Genomic DNA, 17,585 nt, shown 5'->3' with positions numbered 1-17,585 from the left:
TCTTGTTTGACCAGTGAATTATTTAGAAGTATATTAGTGTCTAAATACTGGAGATGTTCCAGATATTTTTTTTTTGGTTTCTAATTTAATTCCATTGTGACTAGACAAAATACTTCATATAATTTGAAACCTTTTAAATTTCTTAAGATTTTATGCCCAGAATATGGTTTATGTTGTTGGTAATTGTTCTGCATGCACTTGAAAAAATGTGTATTTTGCTGCTGTTAGTCAAGTTATTTATGTCTGCTTTTCCTTCTATAGCCTTACTATATTCTTCCTGATTATCTGTCTGTCCTATCAGTTATTACGAGAGGAGTATTCAAATATCTAAGATTACAGATTTATCTACTTCTGCTTTCACTTCAATGAATCTTTGCTTTGTGTATTTTGAAGCTCTGTTATTAGGGGCATAAACATTTGGAATGTTATGTCTGCTTGATGAATTGACCATTTTATCATTATTCAGTGAATTTTTATCCCTGTTAATATTCTTTTCTCTGAAATCTATTATGTCAGATATTAATATAGTCACTCCAACTTTCTTTGATTAGTTTTACATGACGGATTTTTACTATGCTTTTAATAGATTGGTGTCTTTGTGTTTAAAATGAGTTTCTTTTTGACAACATAAAATAGGGTCTTACTTTTTTTTTTAAGTTTATTTTTGAGAGAGAAAGAGCAGGGGAGGGGTGGGGGGGAGGGGGGCGGGGAAACAGAGGATCTGAAGCAGGCTCTGTCCTGACAGCAGAGAGCCCAATACAGGGCTGGAATCCATAAACCATGAGATCATGACCTGAGCTGAAGTCGGAAGCTTAACCGACTGAGCCACCCAGGCACTCTGGGTCTTACCTTTTTAGACAATCTGACAGTCTCTACCTTTTAATTGGGTAGTTAGGCCATTTATATTTAATGTGATTGTTGATGCATTTGGATTGAAATAAATCACTTTGCTATTTACTTCCTATTTGTCACATCTGTTTTTCTTCCTTTCCCTCTGTTTCTGTCTTCTTTTGGGATGTGTTTTTAATGATTCTGTTATATCTCCTTTGTTGGCTTATTAGCTGTGCCTTTTCCTTCTTGTAGGATATAAACATTTGTTTTAGAGGAGACATTAAGTTGAGTCTGCCAGTTCACATAATGAAGATCAAACCACCCAAACCAGTTACAGGTTAGTATAATTCAACTAATACTCTTTTTATTTCTGATATTAATTTCTGTTTTTTTCTTTCTTTGCTTTCCTCCAAATTTCCCAACTTTTCTAGATATTAGCAGCAATATCTAAATTACAAGTATAGTTCTGAGGAGGAAATTTTTTTAAAAGTCATAAGCTCTGGGATCTAAGGACAAAAATATAAATGTTACAAGGACATAGTTAACTAACAGAATTGGAAAATCAGGAAAAACAGGCATCTAGCTGGAGTTCATCCATTTCTATATTCCTGTGTTAATGCATTCATCAGGATTTGCTGAGTGCCAATGAAGAACCAAGCACACAGATGAGTAAGACACCTTTTCCATACCAAAAGCTGCTGTTCTACCAAGGGAGAATAAGAGGAAAGTGGCATTGTAGGATATGATAAGTGCAGCAATGGGGAACATTTAGGACCATGAAAACATAGAGGAAAGAGTGACCAACTCTTCCTATGGAGGAGGCAGAGGGTTTATCAAAGGAAGGGACATTTGGGAAGGTCTTTTTTTTGCCGGGGGGTGGGGGGTGGGGTGGGGGGTGGGGCAGAGGGAGAAGGACTTGAAGGACAAGTGGGAGTAGGTCAAGAGGGGCAGAGGAGAAGTCCATTGTAGGCAGAGGATAGAGTATATCCTCTCAATACCTGCCCAGAACCTCAAAGATATATCTATAGGAATGTTCACTGCAGCATTATTTATAGAGGCAAAAGACTAATTAAATAAAATCTGGTACACTCATCCAAAGGAATACTTTACAACTATCAAAAACAAAGAAGGAAATTCAAAAGGCCAAGAATAGCCAATTCACTCTTGTAAAAGAACACGATGACATGATTTGCTCTATCAAGACTTATTATAAGGGGCGCCTGGGTGGCTCAGTCGGTTAAGCGTCCGACTTTGGCTCAAGTCATGATCTCGTGGTCTGTGAGTTCAAGCCCCGTGTCGGGCTCTGTGCTGACTGCTCAGAGCCTGGAGCCTGTTTCAGATTCTGTGTCTCCCTCTCTCTCTGACCCTCCCCCATTCATGCTCTGTCTCTCTCTGTCTCAAAAATAAATAAACGTTAAAAAAAAAAAAGACTTACTATAAAGCTATAGTAATTAAGACACAATAGAAAAATAGATAAGTGAATAGTAGATAGATAGAAATATATATAGAGAGAATATAGAAATATAGATAGAAATAGTATACAGAATATAGTAGTAGAAAAATAGATAAATGAAACATGATAGGCCAGAACAGACCAAGACATAAATGGACACTTGATAACTGACAAAGGTGACATTACAGAGCAGGCGAGAAAGGATGGTCATTTCAATAAATGGTGCTGGCTGTCCATATGGAAACAAAAGTGAGACTCGACTCCTGCCTCCCACCATACACAAAACTAAATTCCAGACGACCCATAGAAGCAAATATGAAAGAGAAAACAGTAAAGCTTTTAGAAAATAATATAAGACAGTATCTTTATGATTTCATAGGAAAAGACTTTTTAAACAAAACACAAAAAGCACTTACAATAAAAGAAAAATTTGACAAATTTGGCTACTAAAATTAAGGACTTCTAGTAGTCCCAAGACAGCATTAAAAGCATGAAGGAGCAGCCACATAGTGGGAGAAGATAGTTGCAAAACACATAAAACTTAGGAATGGTCCCTACTGAGAATATATAAAGAATTCCTACAACTTATTAAGAAAAAGAGATAATCCAGTATAAAACAGGCAAGAGCTTATTCAAATGGCCAATAAACAGATGAATGTGTGTACTCAACATCATTAGTTATCATGGAAATGCAAATTAAAACCATAATGAGCTACCACTCCACACCCACCAGGAGGGCAACATTTAAAAGAGGCGGGCCATACCAAGTTGGTGAGGATGTATCACAAGCAGGCCTCCCGTACACTACAGTTAGCAATGAAAATCGGCACAACCACTTTGGAAAATAGTTTGGTTTGATCCAGTGATGTGGACGATAATTTATACCCTGAGACCCAGCACTTACACTTGGAGGCAGTGTGACCAACCGTACCAGCTTGCCCGGGACTGAGGGGTTGGTCTACTGGGATGTGGGGCTTTCAGAGCTAAACCTAGGGAACTTCTGAGGAAACCAGGGTGAAGTGGTCACCCTCCTCCTAGGTATATACCCGACAGGTGTGCAAGCAAATGCGTACAAGGAGACATGTACAAGAATGGTAACAGTGACATGATTCTCCATAGCCCCAATCATGAAACAACCGAAATGTCCATCAACAAGAGAACATGTATTCACTTGATGGAATACTATCAATAAAAAGGAACAAACTGCAGCCATCCACAACCAAATGGACAAATCTCACAATATTAAGCAAAAGAGGGCAGACACAGAGTTAACTTCATAATTCCATCCGTGTGTAACGCTCAGAAGCAGGCCAAGCAGAGCTTTTTCGTTTAGATGCACATTTAGACAGCAAAGGTAAAACAAACTTACTGCAGTGCTTATGGAAAAGCCAAGAGAATGGGTGCTGCTCTCGCCAGGAGGTTGTGACTGGAGACGGGCCCCTGCGAAGCTTCCAGGGAGCAGGTGATGTTCTGTCTCTGGACCTGAGTGGAGACAGACATTTGCTTTGTAATAATTTATTAAGATATATATATATATTTTTTTAATTTTTTTTAACATTTATTTATTTTTGAGACAGAGAGAGAGCATGAACAGGGGAGGGTCAGAGAAAGAGGGAGACACAGAATCCGAAACAGGCTCCAGGCTCTGAGCTGTCAGCACAGAGCCTGACGCGGGGCTCGAACCCACGGGCTGCGAGATCATGACCTGAGCCGAAGTCGGACGCTTAACCAACTGAGCCACCCAGGCGCCCCAAGATATATATTTTTTAATGCTCTTTGCTGAACGTGTTCTATTTCACAGTAAGAAAAAGGTTTAGTAAATGAAAATAAGCAACAATAAGGAAGGTCTGTAGCACTGAAAGGAAGCGATCTCCAAGCTATTTGTGAGTGGAAAATGCAAGGGGGCTGGTGTAAAAGAGCAATTCTCAAACTTTAGCTGGATCGGACTCAGCCGGAGAACTTGTTAAAACCCAAAATGCTGCGCCCCAGCCACACAGTTTGTGTTTCTGCAGGCTGGGGTTGGGGCCTGAGAATCTGCATTTCTAACAAGTTCCGGTTGAGCCCCTCAGATCCCTGCTCATCTTGGAACCACACTTGGGGGGTACTAGTGTGTCCTGTGCTACCATTTGTTTATACAAAGGTGGTCTCCCTATAGGAACTTATGTGAGAAATGAATAACAATGATTGCTTCTGGCCAAGGAGACCTGGGCACCGGGGGCCTCCTGGGCACCCTCCATCTGAAAGCTGGGGTGGGAACCTAGAAAATAAATGACCCAGTTTTACTGTAGATTTAGGAACAGTTGAAAAAAGAAGGAAATGAAAGGTTTTGGGGGGGAAGGGGAATGGTAAGAAAAGTGACTGGCAGAGAAGGGAGATGGTTGAAGGAAGGTAGTTGGATAGACGTCAACATAGGTAGAGGCCGGGACCGTCTGTTTCTGTGGGCCCTGCAGCAGCGGCTCAGTAGTGATGGCAACTGGCACATTTGGGGCCTTGCTGGGCTGGGAAGACGGCAACGGTGATCTAAGGTCTCTAGTGACCTCGTGAACTTTTCTTTGGCCTTGTTTGGGGATCTGGGCATCTGGAAACAGGAAGTGATGGTGAGGCTGGAGGAGGAGGAGGAGGGGGGAGGGCAGTGGCCCTTAGCCTGTGTTCGCTGAGCCGCCTGGCGAGGAAAGAGGCGGGGAGAAGACTGAACGCTGGCTTCCCAGATGGATTTCTGAGGACTAGAGATTCTGCAGGAAACTGGAAAGTGTGGAGGAAGGAAAGGAAAATCAGGAAGGGGGAAGTCCCATGGTTTGACCAATTCTGGGATCTTTTCAACCTAGGTACCACATTTAAAAGCCCCCTGGAAGTCTTTGCAAAGATTGAGGACTGCTACGGGCTGGGCTCAGGGCAGAACCACTTCATCAAGGACACTCAGTGGGAGCAGCAGGAGGCCATCTTCAAAGCCTTGTTCAAGAAGTACCTGGACGGACAGTGGGGGGAGGAGCGGCTCAGGTGAGCAGGAAGGAGGCACGGCTCCCTCTTCCTCCCTCCCCTCGAGCCGGGGTGGGGGGTGGGGGGTGGGGGTTGGGCAGAGTGTCTCCTCTCAGGGCACACACAGGAATCAACCCAAGCACTTGAATTAAAAGCTGTTTCTGGTTTGGGAGATTTTCCCGAGAATTACGGATTTTTTGAAAAGATATGTGGAGATTGTTCAGAGAGAGTTAGAACAAAGGCTGATCATGTGGATTTCAAAGAGGGAATAGACATCTATGGAGAGGAGAAGTCGAGTTCATTTTACAATCTTATGTATATCTTCTCTTTAAAAACTTTTTTCCTGATGGGGCACCTGGGTGGCTCAGTCGGTTAAGCGGCTGACTTCGGCTCCAGTCACGATATCACAGTTTGTGAGTTCGAGCCCCACATCAGGGCCCTGTACTGGCAGCTAAGAGCCTGGAACCTGCTTTGGATTCTGTGTCTCCCTCTCTCCCTGCCCCTCCCCCGCTCACGCTCTGTGTCTCTCTCTCTCTCTCAAAAATAAACATTAAAAAAAATTTTTTTTAAGTTTTTTCCTGATTATCTAGACAACACAGAAGATCCTGAAGACAGAAATAAAAGTCGCCACTATTCACATTTTCCTCCATTCCCATCCAGTCTTTCTCAATGTAATATATTAATGCAGAATTACTAAAATACCTTACTTTGTAACCTCAGGCAGCAGATGGGCTCAGGAATCCCCTGCTGTGGCTGTAAAAACCGAGCCCAAGGCTTTGAAGGATCTGGTGGAGCTGGTTTTAAGGAACTAGCTCTCTTCACAGCTACCGTGGAGCTCAGGAACCAGGAACATTCTTGCTTCACAGAGGAAGAAAAACCCCTCATCTTGCTGCCAAGTGCACCTTAAATTTTCTCACGTCAGGACACAAACTCCTAGGGCTACGCCCTCCTAGCAGCTACCTGAGCCCTGAACTGGGCCCCAGCGAGGTTCAGGGGCATGCTGCCTGGCTGCAGGCTCGTTGTTAACCTGCGGGTAATGTCTGTCTGTAGTGGGAGTCTATACCACAAGAAGCTACAAACTCTATATAGACATCAGGAAATTAGTTTGTTCTTTTCTTAAGGACAGATGTATCAGCACACCCTGGTTGGATTGCCCCCAGCATAAGGGAGCATTTGTTCACGGCAGCCAAGTCTGGTCACTAGGGGATCTTCCCCAAGGACAGAGAAGGTTCTTCTGGGTGCCGGGTGCCGTTCCCAACCCAGGAGTGACTCCCGCGCCTCTGCCTGCCCTGCCCTGCCCTCACCAACTTCCCAGGCCTGCGGCCACCAGGGCCGGCACATCCCATGCGACTTAGCTCATGGCCCTGTATCCCTGGGAAGGTCCATCCAAACTACCCATTTCTGGCTTTAGTACCATGGCTCTGCCAGGGTGTCTCCTTGCCAAGGAGCCTGCCACGGCTGACTCGTGTCTCTTTTTCTTCCCCCAGTATGGCCACGTTCCACTTCCTCCTTCCTGGCCGCGTCACCACCATGCCAGCGGACGTCAAGAGCCCCTCGGGTAAATGAACACGATGCAGGTGGCTGTCCTGGGCAGGTGGTCCACTCGGGGAGCACCCCAGCAACCCCTGCACGGTGGGAGGCAATGAGGCGGAGAGTAGGTCGCCGCTTAACGGTGTCTGGACGCATGGTGCCCCAGCCCAGACTCCCTGATAACGGAGGCCGTGCTGTCTTCAGGCAGTGACTAGCCACACAGGAGGGTCTGAGCACATATCCTGCCAGGCTGCTTCTGAACATGAACTCACTGTGTAGAACATGCTATTTAAAACACTGACAGCCAAGAGGACATGAATTATCTAGACGACGTGAAAGCCGCTGAGGGGCACTGTGACCGTCCTCCTCACCGGGGAAGGCGAGCTGGCCGTGGGAACAGCCCTCCCGGGGATGCTCAGCCCTCCTCCCCGGGAGGCTCACCCCTCTGCTGGGCGCTGCCCCTTAGAACGCACCACTTTTGACCTCAAACCGACTTCTGCTTGGGCAAACACCTTCCGTACAAACCCGGGGGTACCCAGCTGCCTCACGTGACGCCCCTTTCCTCTCTTCTTTCCCAGGGGTAGCCTGTGTCCTTGGTATACACTGGACCGGAAACCACAACTTCTTCCTCTATTCACTTAACCGAACTCTGAAGGATAAAGCCGGTACTTGGCTGCTGAGATGGGAGTTGCCTGAGAACATGTCCTTCTCCAGCTTAGCTGAGAGCACGTGACTGACACGTCACTTTAGGGGACCAGAGCTGTGCAGGCAGAAGCAGGTGGCTCAGGGCCTGTGGTGTGAGCGCAAGGCTCTGTCTGGGCGGTCCCGTTTCTCCAAGAGAATAGGTCGATAGGGACAAAGCCCGGTCAGGTCCACAGGGCTCCTTTGGCAGCTGAGGCAAAAAGAGGCTTGGCATCAGGGGCCGGATCCGGCCCCGGCGCAACGAAGGCCCGCAAGCTGTGTAGCCCCAGGCCAGTCACCGCGTGCCCCCAACCCTGTTTTCTCATCTGAAACACAGAGCTCATTCATCACACCATCCATCCCTGCTGACTGCACGTGCTTGCCGTGGATCGCAAAATCCAGAGGGTTTCTGTATGTGAAAGCTTTTTGAAATTGAAAGGCACTTAGGACCAACACTTACGTGGTCTTTGTTTGGTTTTTACAAATTCTTGGAGGCAGTTACATGAGTAGGTTCACTTTGTGGTAATTCCTTGAGCTGTACATGGATATTATTCTTTAGAATTGTACTTTAATGTTTGGGGCCCCTGGGTGGCTCAGTCGGTTAAGTGTCTGACTTCGGCCCAGGTGACGATCTCATGGTTCATGAGTCTGAGCCATGCATCGGACTCTGTGCTGACAGCTCGGAGCTTGGAGCCTGCTCCGGATTCTGTGTCTCCCTCTCTTTCCCGCTCCCTCACTCACAGTCTGTCTCTCTCTCTCTCTCTTAAAAATAAACATTGTTAAAAAATTTTAAGAAGGGATTATACTTTAATGTTTAAAAGTGTTCAGAGGAAGAATTTTCTCTCCTCCCAACACCCTCTCAGGCAGTGTGGCTTCTAATCTCCACCTCTGTACTGACTGGCTCTGACCTTGGGCAGGTGGCTTCTCTGCCTCAGTCTCCTCATCTGTGAAAAAAGGGTGCCAACAGGACTCATCTCACCAGACCCTTGTGAGAATTAACCGAAAGGGTGCACATACAGTGCTTACCACGGTGCTTAGCGCCTGGCAAGTACTCATTCAGTGTGAGCGTCAGTGCAAGAGGACTGGGACTTGCTCTTCTGTCCTAAGGAGGTAGCATTGCAGAGAGCCCAGCAGGTACCCCTGCCCGTGTCCCAGCCGGGCAGACTAGTCTGGGCCGTGAGCTGTGCGCGTGGAGGTGGTGGGCGGGTGCAGCGGCTGGGGCAGGGGCGGCCGAGTGAGTGCCGTCCTCCCCTCTAGACCCGGAGGGTGTGTGGCCCTGTGCTGCACCCATTGCTGTCTCTCAGCTCAGCTGCTGCTGTTCCTACCTGGTGCTGGCCTGCGAGGATGGCGTGCTCACGCTGTGGGACCTGGCAGAAGGTGAGCACCCCCCCCCCGCCCCCACCTCTGCCTAACCCCTGGATTATGAGACCCCTGGATTATGAGACCCCGGGGAGCTCTGGAGTTTCCTGCAGGCTCTGGGCCTTCTGGTAGTTACTCTGTGTTCTTAAGTCAATGTGGGGAGCCGGTCCCGCCTTCCCCTCATTCATTCAGTCACTTATTGAACACGATAAGTGCTGACACTTCCCAATCCCCGTGTACTGGTTGAGCGCTCGCCCTGTGCCCGTGCCCCTCACTGGAGTGGGTCCTGGAAGTAAGACTGTTAGTTACCTCATTATCACACTCCAGGGAGGTGACGTGGAGCACAGGATGTGACGGTAGGGCAGCCCTGGCCCTCCCCCACCCGCCCCCAAGTTCTCAAACTAAGTAAGTCTTCCTGCTCTCCCACCCCCACCTCGGTCAGCAGGAAGCCCACTGCTATTGAAGCTAAGAGACCTGTACGGTGGCCAGTGCAAGACCAGTAGCCATGCTGGGTGGGTGGCACCTTGCTAGAGTCCTGGAGTCCCAGGATCCCGGGTCCAGCTCTGCAGGTGCAGAAAATCAGTGGTGTCTAGTTTCCCTAAGTCGATCGATCAGCCTCTGAGGGAAAGGCTCCCTCTTACCAAACTTTTTTAGAAGTGATGACTGAATCGCTGGGTTTGTCATTGTACAATTGGATGGGTGTTTCCTCTGAGAGTAGAGGTGGGCAGCCTTCCCAGCCGGCGCGCTGGTGAGAACCAGAGAGAGGGCCCTGTCTACTGGCCATCTCGGGGAGCCTTCTGTCAAGTCAGTGAGGTGCCTTCCTCCCTTGGCTGTTTCCATCTGAAGGATTCGGTGGTGGTTTCCGTTTAGCCGGCACTCGGCCCACATGGTGGGGAGATAAACATCCCTACGCGCCCTCTTGAATTTTGGTTCCTCACCCAGTCTTCTTACAAGAGTGAAAGATACTTAAAGGGCTGAAGAATGCTCATAATTTCACATTCACTTGCTCAATAGGTTGTTTTCATTTGTCTGGATACTGATACATCCTGGATATCGTTTGACTACACACATATACACCCTTCTCATAAAAAAGCCCTTCTCAGAGAACCACCTTCTCTCTGGTATACCTTGACCCACCACGGTCAGCTGTGGTTCCGTACCTGGCAGGGCACTGTCCCTTCTGTCCCAGCACTGACTCTGGCCCCTCTCCCCGGGACTCTTCCCCATCCCCCACCCCCCTCCATACTTAGAAGGGGGGGCTCTTCTCTCCCACTGGGCACTGGGGTTTTCTGGCTTCACTTCCAGAAGGCTCTCATTGCCGGATCTTGCCTTCACACCCCTCATGTGCCTGTTGGTCACAGACCCTGCGCCCAGGCTGCATCAGCCCTCCCCCTTTCACTGACCTGCCTGTGCCATTGTTTTTCCAGGTTTCCCTCTTGGGGTCGTCGCTCTTCCCAAGGGATGTTCCTGCCAGAGTGTTCACTTCCTCAAATACTACTTAGTCCACCAGGGACAGAACGTGTATCCTGAGGGGCCCTTGAAATCCCACATGAAATGTGTGGTGCTGTGCACAGATTCTTCTGTCCATCTGGTGACAGCCAGGGGGACCCAAGAACCCACCATCAGTGTGCTGGTTGAGAGGTCAGTGGCTTGAGCGCAGGACGGGGCAAACGACCGGCCAGCCGAAAGTGACAAGCTCCCCAGCTGGAGTCCCCTGGCTCTGTAGTCAGCACCCTCCCTGTGAGCTCCCAAGTCCCCACCGTCTTTTTTATGTGCACGTGTAAAACTTGTCTCACAAAATTGCGCGACAGCACAAATGACAGCTTTCACGTCATTTGTCATTTCTGCCAAAATCGCCTTTTATCAGTTTCCTCGAGGCTTTCTTTCTCTTTTAAATTGTCTCAAGAGTCTCTTTCTGAAGTTGTGAAAATACTTTATGCATGCAAATGAGCTATACAATATATACATGTGTATATTTAGGATATAGCTATATATACACCATGTATAGTATATATGTAGGTGTATATGTATTTGGGTGTTTATATATATACACAGAGAGAGAGAGAGACAGAGAGTGGGCAGTGGGAGAGAGGGAGGGAGGGAGAAACTTCCCTGTACCCATCATGAACCTTCAGAAATAGATCATCTCCGGGGAGCCTGGGTGGCTCAGTTGGTTAAGCATCCAACTCTTGGTTTCGGCTCAGGTCATGATCTCAAGTTCATGGGTTCGAGTCCTGCATTGGGCTCTGCTTTGACAGTGCAAAGCCTGCTTGGGATTGTCTCTTCCCCCTTCTCTGCCTCTCTCTCTCTCTCTTTCTCACTCTCCCCCTCTCTCAAAAATAAACAAACATTAAAAAAAAGAAATAGATCATCTCCAATTCAGTTAAAGCTGTGTGCTTGTCCCTGGTCACACCCTTCTCTCCTCTCCAGAGGTGACCCCCTTAGTAATCGTCGCTGTATATAACAAACCATTCCACAACTTAATGGCTTCAGAAAACAAGTCAATGTGTAGCCCCTGATCTCGCAGTCCAGCAATTTGGGCCAGTTCTTCCACTGGCCTTGCTCAGGCTCTGGCAGCTGGGCTGGGGGCCGGATGGTCTGGCACAGCCTCACTTGCATAGGTGGCAGTTGGGTGGCCATTGGCCAGGACACTTGGTTCTCTTCCCTGTGGTGGCTCCTGCGGGCCGTCTCAGCCTCCATCACCCCACAGCCTAAGGGGTCCCCTCAGCAAGCGAGGGCAACCTCAACGTACACTCTCCAAGCTTCTGCTCACGTCACAGTGGACGAAGCATGTCACGTGGCCACACCCGCAGTCAGGCAGTGGAGAAACTGACTCCACCGTTTGATGGGAGTCGCTGCCAAATATCACGGCCGATTTCTTTTTCAATCGACTGTGTCATTTTCCAAAATTCATCATCCATTCCTTCGCTTTCCCGTAAGAATTAGCCACACGCATCTCCAAGTAACACATTGTTTAGCTGTGCCTATTTGGGAAATTCGTAAAGAACTCCCATGCTGTGTATCCTCCAGCTTGTTTCTCGGGGCTGTTTATTCCGTAACTTGCTCTGCAGCCTTGTTCAGGAGAGTCGCACATGTTGGTGAATGCAGCGCCGGGTCTGTATCTTCCCAGCTCTACTGCATCCCATCGTATAATAAATATATCACAACAAGGCATTCTCCTACCAGTGGGTTCCCCGCGTCTGCTACTATGAACCATCTCTGACATGTGTCCCGATGCTTATTTACAAGAGTGTCTCCTAGATGCGTGCCAGGAGAGGATAGCACAGCCTTAACTCCTTCCAGGACGAATGTGTATGTGTCTGGTTCCCCACAGGCCGGTAAAGTACCTGGACGAAGCCATCTGTGCAGTGGCCCCAGTCCCAGCCTTACCTGGCATGGTAGGTTCCTCACGCCCCTCACTCCTCTTCAGCAAGCGTGTTCGTTTTCCCTTCAAAGACTGTTTGTTGAAGGCCTGTCAAGTGCGAGGCACTGGACTAGCTTTGGGGCGCACAGGGACGAAAGAGCAAGCTGCCGCCCTCGCAGATCGCACGGTTCAGCTGGGAAGGCAGACGAATCACCGCGCAGCTGCCCTGGAAGACGAGAGAGGCTGTGATGCGCTGGGCCCTGGATGCCACAGAACAGAGACAGGGGTCACCACCTCAGCCTGCAGAAGTCAGTGGGGGCGGGGGGCTGCTTTCGGGAGGAAGCGACAGGACGGGGCAGAGAAGGTGAGGACGCACTCTCAGGTGTTGGAGTGTGAGGGGCGGGGAGGTGGTGTGGCAGCTGGAGGACGATTCGATCAGGCGCATCTAGCAGGTTCACCTACAGGGAGGAAGGAGCCAGGCAGGAGAGAGGCCGGTCTCCGAACCCGGGCCAGGAAGGGCCGTGGGATGGAGCGGAGTCTCCGAGGATGGGGAGGAAAGCATACGTGTGCCGAGGGCGGCACTGCGTCCGGCCACGTGGAGGGCCGGCTCCTGGACAGGGATGCTGGTGAGCCAGAAGAGAAGCCTGGGCAGGAGTGGGGAGCGCCACCCAGCATCAGACACGGCACCTGGAAAAGGGCCTGTTGCTGCTGGGGACACCGGAGAAATAAACACACATGTTTCTCTGCTCCCCGAGCAAATCCGTTCTCTCTGTTGCTGGCCTGGATGTCCAGCTGCCTCTCTTATTCCAAACGGGGGTGACAGAGAAGTCCCCGTTGCCATCCCTTTGCTTCCCAGGTGCTGACCTTTTCCAGGAATGGCTCTGTGCAGCTCATGGACGTGGCCAAGCCCCAGATCATCTGTGCCTTTGCTCCACCCAGAACCTACCATCTGGCAGTGCCCTGGACGCCTATGTTTGTCGTGTCTTTGCACCGCCCGTGTTTCCTGCTCCGAGGTATGGGAGGGGGGCTCTGGGGGCTGCTATTTGCCTGACCTTCTCCCTCCCTTCCCAAAGCACGGGGTGATGCTCCCAATCTCTTCCCTGCTCTTCAACCCTGTGCCACAGGCCAAAAGGACACTGCTGCTTAGCCCCTCACGAGGCACTTAGCTAAAACACAGGATTCCAGAGAGACTCCTGCGGCCCCCTTCAAGGGAGCCCCTCACAGCTCAGCCCCGATGGCCCAGCCTTTACCAGCAGAGAGCTGCTCCCAGCTGCCCACCCAGCCCACAGAGAAGGTCATCCCTCTACAGAACGCTGTGTTTTGTTTCATCTCAGGAGACCATCCTGACGAAATTGAATCCGACGACGCCAAGGACATCCAGAATTCTATTTTCTGTTTTAATCTCGAGGCCTACCCGCTCCTGGAAAACATCTGCAACCTTTGCACCGTTCCTCAAACGGACATGACCGATAGCATGGCCTTTGCCCAGGTGTTGCCCTTGGAGAAAAGATGTGAGAGTTTCCTCCAGGAGAGGTAGAGTCCCGGGTCTGCTTTCCATCCCTGCTCCTGGGGTTGTCTCTGGGTTGAGGACTAGCGGAGTGTGTTCGATGGTCAGATCCGTCCGGCATTTCGACTGCCCCTTCCGTGGGGGACCCCGCCATATTGTAGCCCGTGAGCCACACTCCAATTTCCCGTTTGGGTTGGCAGGAAAGGGAGCCCCGGATTCAGGCTGGTAAAGAAGAAGGACTGCCTGCCAGTCGCTATTTTCTCCTCGTCAAGACTGTCTTGTCCTCCTGCTTTCTGGATTCTTTGGTTTTGTAAAACTGTATTTGGATGATCAGACACCAGTCATGGGAGACAGGGGCTTAAGTCATGGGCCAGGTTCGGCCCATTTGCTATGTCTCATCATGGCTGCTTGTGTGCTACAACAGCAGACTTGAACAGTGGTGACAGAGACCACACGACCCATAAAGCCCGCCTCATTTACTGTCTGGCCCTTTATACAAACTGGTTGCCAGCCCCTGGTCCAAGCCCCCTTGGCTTTAACCGTCGTCTGGACAAATGGTTCGGCCACGCGTCTCTCCCCTTTCTGTGACCCCCAGGCCGTGGGGACTCTGCCTGTGGCCCTTTCTGCTGTAAAAGCATAAGGAGCTGTGCTCTGTCTGCTCTGGAGAAGCAGGTGTCTCTTCTAATCCATCCGCCACTCATCTCGGTGGTTTGCAAATTCTTGCTGATGGTTTCTAGCATGATTGCACTATTGGCAGGAGGAGGTTACCAGCGGAGCCCTGGATTCTCCTGGGGTGGGGGGGGGGGACTTTGGTGGCTCCTTCCTTCCAGGATCTTCAGAGACTCTGTGATCTCTCCAGTCCCCACGATATCCCTTTACGACCATTTCCCTTTTTTCTATTTACTCTTGCCTCAAGAGGAAGGAAGTGGAATGGCCAGGATACTCAGGTTTGAAATCCAGTGCCACCCCTTCCTAACTGAGAGACCTCGGGTGAGTGCCTTCACCTCCGAGAGCCTCAGTTTCCTCCTTTGTTCAAAACCGGTGTGTTGAACACCTGCAGTGTGCCAGGCTGGACACTTTGATGGTGCCCAGCCCTCAGGTTTTGTGTGTATTCCAGAGATAATACACATCTAGTGCTGGGCATTGGGTGGTCGCTCAGTAAATGGTAGGTTCCAGAAGGATGCTGGGTTACTTTCAGTTCGCGCCTGGGGAAATCATAAACACCACCGCAAGGTGGCGCCGTGAATTCCCCAAGGCTGCATTTCCCTGCTGCTTGTGGTTCTCTGGTTGTGGGGGTGCCTGGGGGGCTTTCAGTATCTCCTGGAAGGAGGCAGCCCATTCATCAGGAAGAGGCAGATGGTCTGTGGGTCTCGGGGGGAGGACGGTGAAGGAGGGGTCATTGGGCATTTCCCCTGATTAAAGATTCACCAGGAGCGTTTGGCTGTTCTTTACATGGCAGTTTCTTGCTTTGACCCTTGACGACTTGACTTATTCTGAGGAGACACAGCTGAAGAATTGAAGGGTGAGGCATCGTGATGTCTGCAGCTTACTTTGAAGCACAGACCAGGAAAACATTTAGAGAGAGGAAGAGAAAATGTCAACAACCAGTGAAACCCAGGAAAATACTCACAGAAAGAGACAGCCAGCCAGGCAAAATGTTCACCATCGGTGACCACAGGTGCAGGTTCACTGTACTACTTGCAACTTTTATGTAGGTTTGAAATTTTTCTTTTTAAAAAAAATTTTTTTTAAACGTTTAAATTCATTTTTGAGAGACAGAGTGCAAGTGAGGGAGGGGCAGAGAGACAGCGAGACACAGAATCCGAAGCAGGCACCAGGCTCCGAGCCATCAGCACAGAGCCCAACGCGGGGCTCAAACCCATGAACTGTGAGATCATGACCTGAGCTGAAGTCGGACGCCTGACCGACTGAGCCACCCAGGCGCCCCAGGTTTGAAATTTTTCCAAACAAAAGATGGAGAGAGGTTATGAAATATCGTTTACAGTATAATCCTGATTTTGAGAGAAGTCTGGAAATGTGTATATCAATATAACAGGAGTTCTATTTGGGTGATGATGTATGTGATTTTTTTTTTTTTTTTGTATTTTCCCTATTTGCAGCTTTCCTACCAAAACAAAACAAAACAAAACAAAACAAAATGAAACATTCTCTTGGAAAATTTTAAAAACTGGTTAAAAAAAAAGTCAAGAGTACGAGTTTAGGTCATAGCTATGGTGAGGCTGTACTCCTGGGTCATGGTGTGGAGTTTCTGGAGCTCTTTCCTGATGAGGCCTAGAGAACTCCGTGTTTAAGGAGACTGTTCCCATTTCTGCCTCGCAGTTTATTTTTTTTTCAACGTTTTTTTTTTTTTTTTATTTACTTTTGGGACAGAGAGAGACAGAGCATGAACGGGGGAGGCGCAGAGAGAGAGGGAGACACAGAATCGGAAACAGGCTCCAGGCTCTGAGCCATCAGCCCAGAGCCTGACGCGGGGCTCGAACTCACGGACCGCGAGATCGTGACCTGGCTGAAGTCGGACGCTTAACCGACTGCGCCACCCAGGCGCCCCATCTGCCTTGCAGTTTAACGCCCTCTTTTACTGGCCTGGAAAGGGTGAGGCTGGACCGACATGTCCAGCGCCAGGCGGCTCACCTCCTGCCTGGCAGCAAGGGGCCCGGCCAACTCAGGCTGCCCTCAGTCCCTGACTGACATTTCCAACCCTCAACCAACGTATGAGTGGAGATCGGTACTCGGACACCTGCAGAGCCCCACTCAGCCCCTGAAATCTGCTTCAAGCACACTACGACCATAACGGAGCACTTCCCCGTTGTAAAAAAAAAAAAAAAAAAAAAAAAAAGTGATTCATTATTTCTGATAGAAGTTATACACGCACTTATAGAAATCTGGAAAACAGGACAGCGCAGAAAAGAAAATGTAAACCACCCACGACCATCACCAAACCCTAGCCCTGCTGTTAATATGTCAGTGCATTTCCTTCTGGTTTTCCCTTTGGTGTTTTGACTAAGTTGACGTCACGTTCCGAGTTCAACTTTTAAATCTGGCTGTCACTCCAGAATATCACTTAATTCTTTTTTAAGAAAACCTTCCTTGTAAATATGCCAATGTCATTTTCTGTGGAAAGGATGTGTCTGCAGGGCATTTCCCCACTCCCCTGTGGTCGGGCCTGCTCTGTAAAGATGGTCCTTTCCACCCTGCCCCCTCCAGTCTGTGTTCCTGTAGGAATGGGACTCACTCTACTACTTTCCCAAAGTCTTTCCTCCCTGTCGGCAGAGCTTGGCTCTCAGGTGTCATGCCTGAGCAACCCCCCCTGGGGTGGCCCCATAGCCAGGAGGGTGTGGAGAGGACTGCCCTCCCAGGGAAGCTTGTCAGGGAAGAGTGCTGGAGTCCTTGGGGCTGACCAGGTGGGGCAGGGGGGCTGGGAGCGGGGGTGACCAGGGGCAGGGCTTGGGGCTGACACAAACCATGGGAGCTTGGGAACAGAAAAGCTCAGAGAAGTTGTCACTGGGTTCTGGGACCCAGCAGGAGCTGGGAGGGGTGGCATTGTATGGTTGGGGCCAGCCTAGCTTGAAGGAACTTTTACTTCGGCCTGATCACAGTGTTTGAATTATATCCCTTGTGGCAACCCATTTTCCAGATTAGGTCCCAGCAATAATTTGGGAAAAACTGTTTTAAAGAAGGCTTTTCCTGTTCTACTTGCTCTGAGGTCTGCTATCTGGGACTTTGCCAAAAAGTAGCCCTCCACCCCCCCCACCCCCGCTCCAACATTTTATTTTGAAAATTTTCAAACATACAGCAGTTTTGAAAAAAAAAAAAAAAAGTCACCGAACATCCATATACCCACAACCTAGATTCTGCCATTAACA

General features: G+C 49.3%; 1 protein-coding gene and 1 long non-coding RNA gene across 2 annotated transcripts in view; one reads left to right on the top strand and one right to left on the bottom strand.

The window, feature by feature from the left end:
- LOC106965874 (uncharacterized) overlaps positions 1-17,585 on the bottom strand; it is a 37,507-nt gene that overhangs the window by 8,492 nt on the left and 11,430 nt on the right. Inside the window, exon 2 of the long non-coding RNA XR_003423307.2 lies at positions 3,654-3,766. This is a non-coding gene — a long non-coding RNA (uncharacterized LOC106965874). The remainder of the gene's footprint in view (positions 1-3,653; positions 3,767-17,585) is intronic.
- Positions 1-17,585, top strand: part of WDR93 (WD repeat domain 93) — a 49,878-nt gene that overhangs the window by 27,840 nt on the left and 4,453 nt on the right. Inside the window, exons 8-16 of the mRNA XM_053223564.1 lie at positions 1,084-1,168; positions 5,110-5,281; positions 6,748-6,818; positions 7,369-7,455; positions 8,729-8,848; positions 10,258-10,471; positions 12,165-12,228; positions 13,051-13,207; positions 13,529-13,727. Coding sequence (XP_053079539.1) covers positions 1,084-1,168; positions 5,110-5,281; positions 6,748-6,818; positions 7,369-7,455; positions 8,729-8,848; positions 10,258-10,471; positions 12,165-12,228; positions 13,051-13,207; positions 13,529-13,727 — 1,169 coding nt within the window. The remainder of the gene's footprint in view (positions 1-1,083; positions 1,169-5,109; positions 5,282-6,747; positions 6,819-7,368; positions 7,456-8,728; positions 8,849-10,257; positions 10,472-12,164; positions 12,229-13,050; positions 13,208-13,528; positions 13,728-17,585) is intronic.

The sequence above is a fragment of the Acinonyx jubatus genome, chromosome B3 (assembly GCF_027475565.1).
Source record: "Acinonyx jubatus isolate Ajub_Pintada_27869175 chromosome B3, VMU_Ajub_asm_v1.0, whole genome shotgun sequence".
Taxonomy (NCBI): domain Eukaryota; kingdom Metazoa; phylum Chordata; class Mammalia; order Carnivora; family Felidae; genus Acinonyx; species Acinonyx jubatus.
Note: the sequence above shows the minus strand (reverse complement) of the source record. Positions and strands in the feature narration are given on the sequence as shown.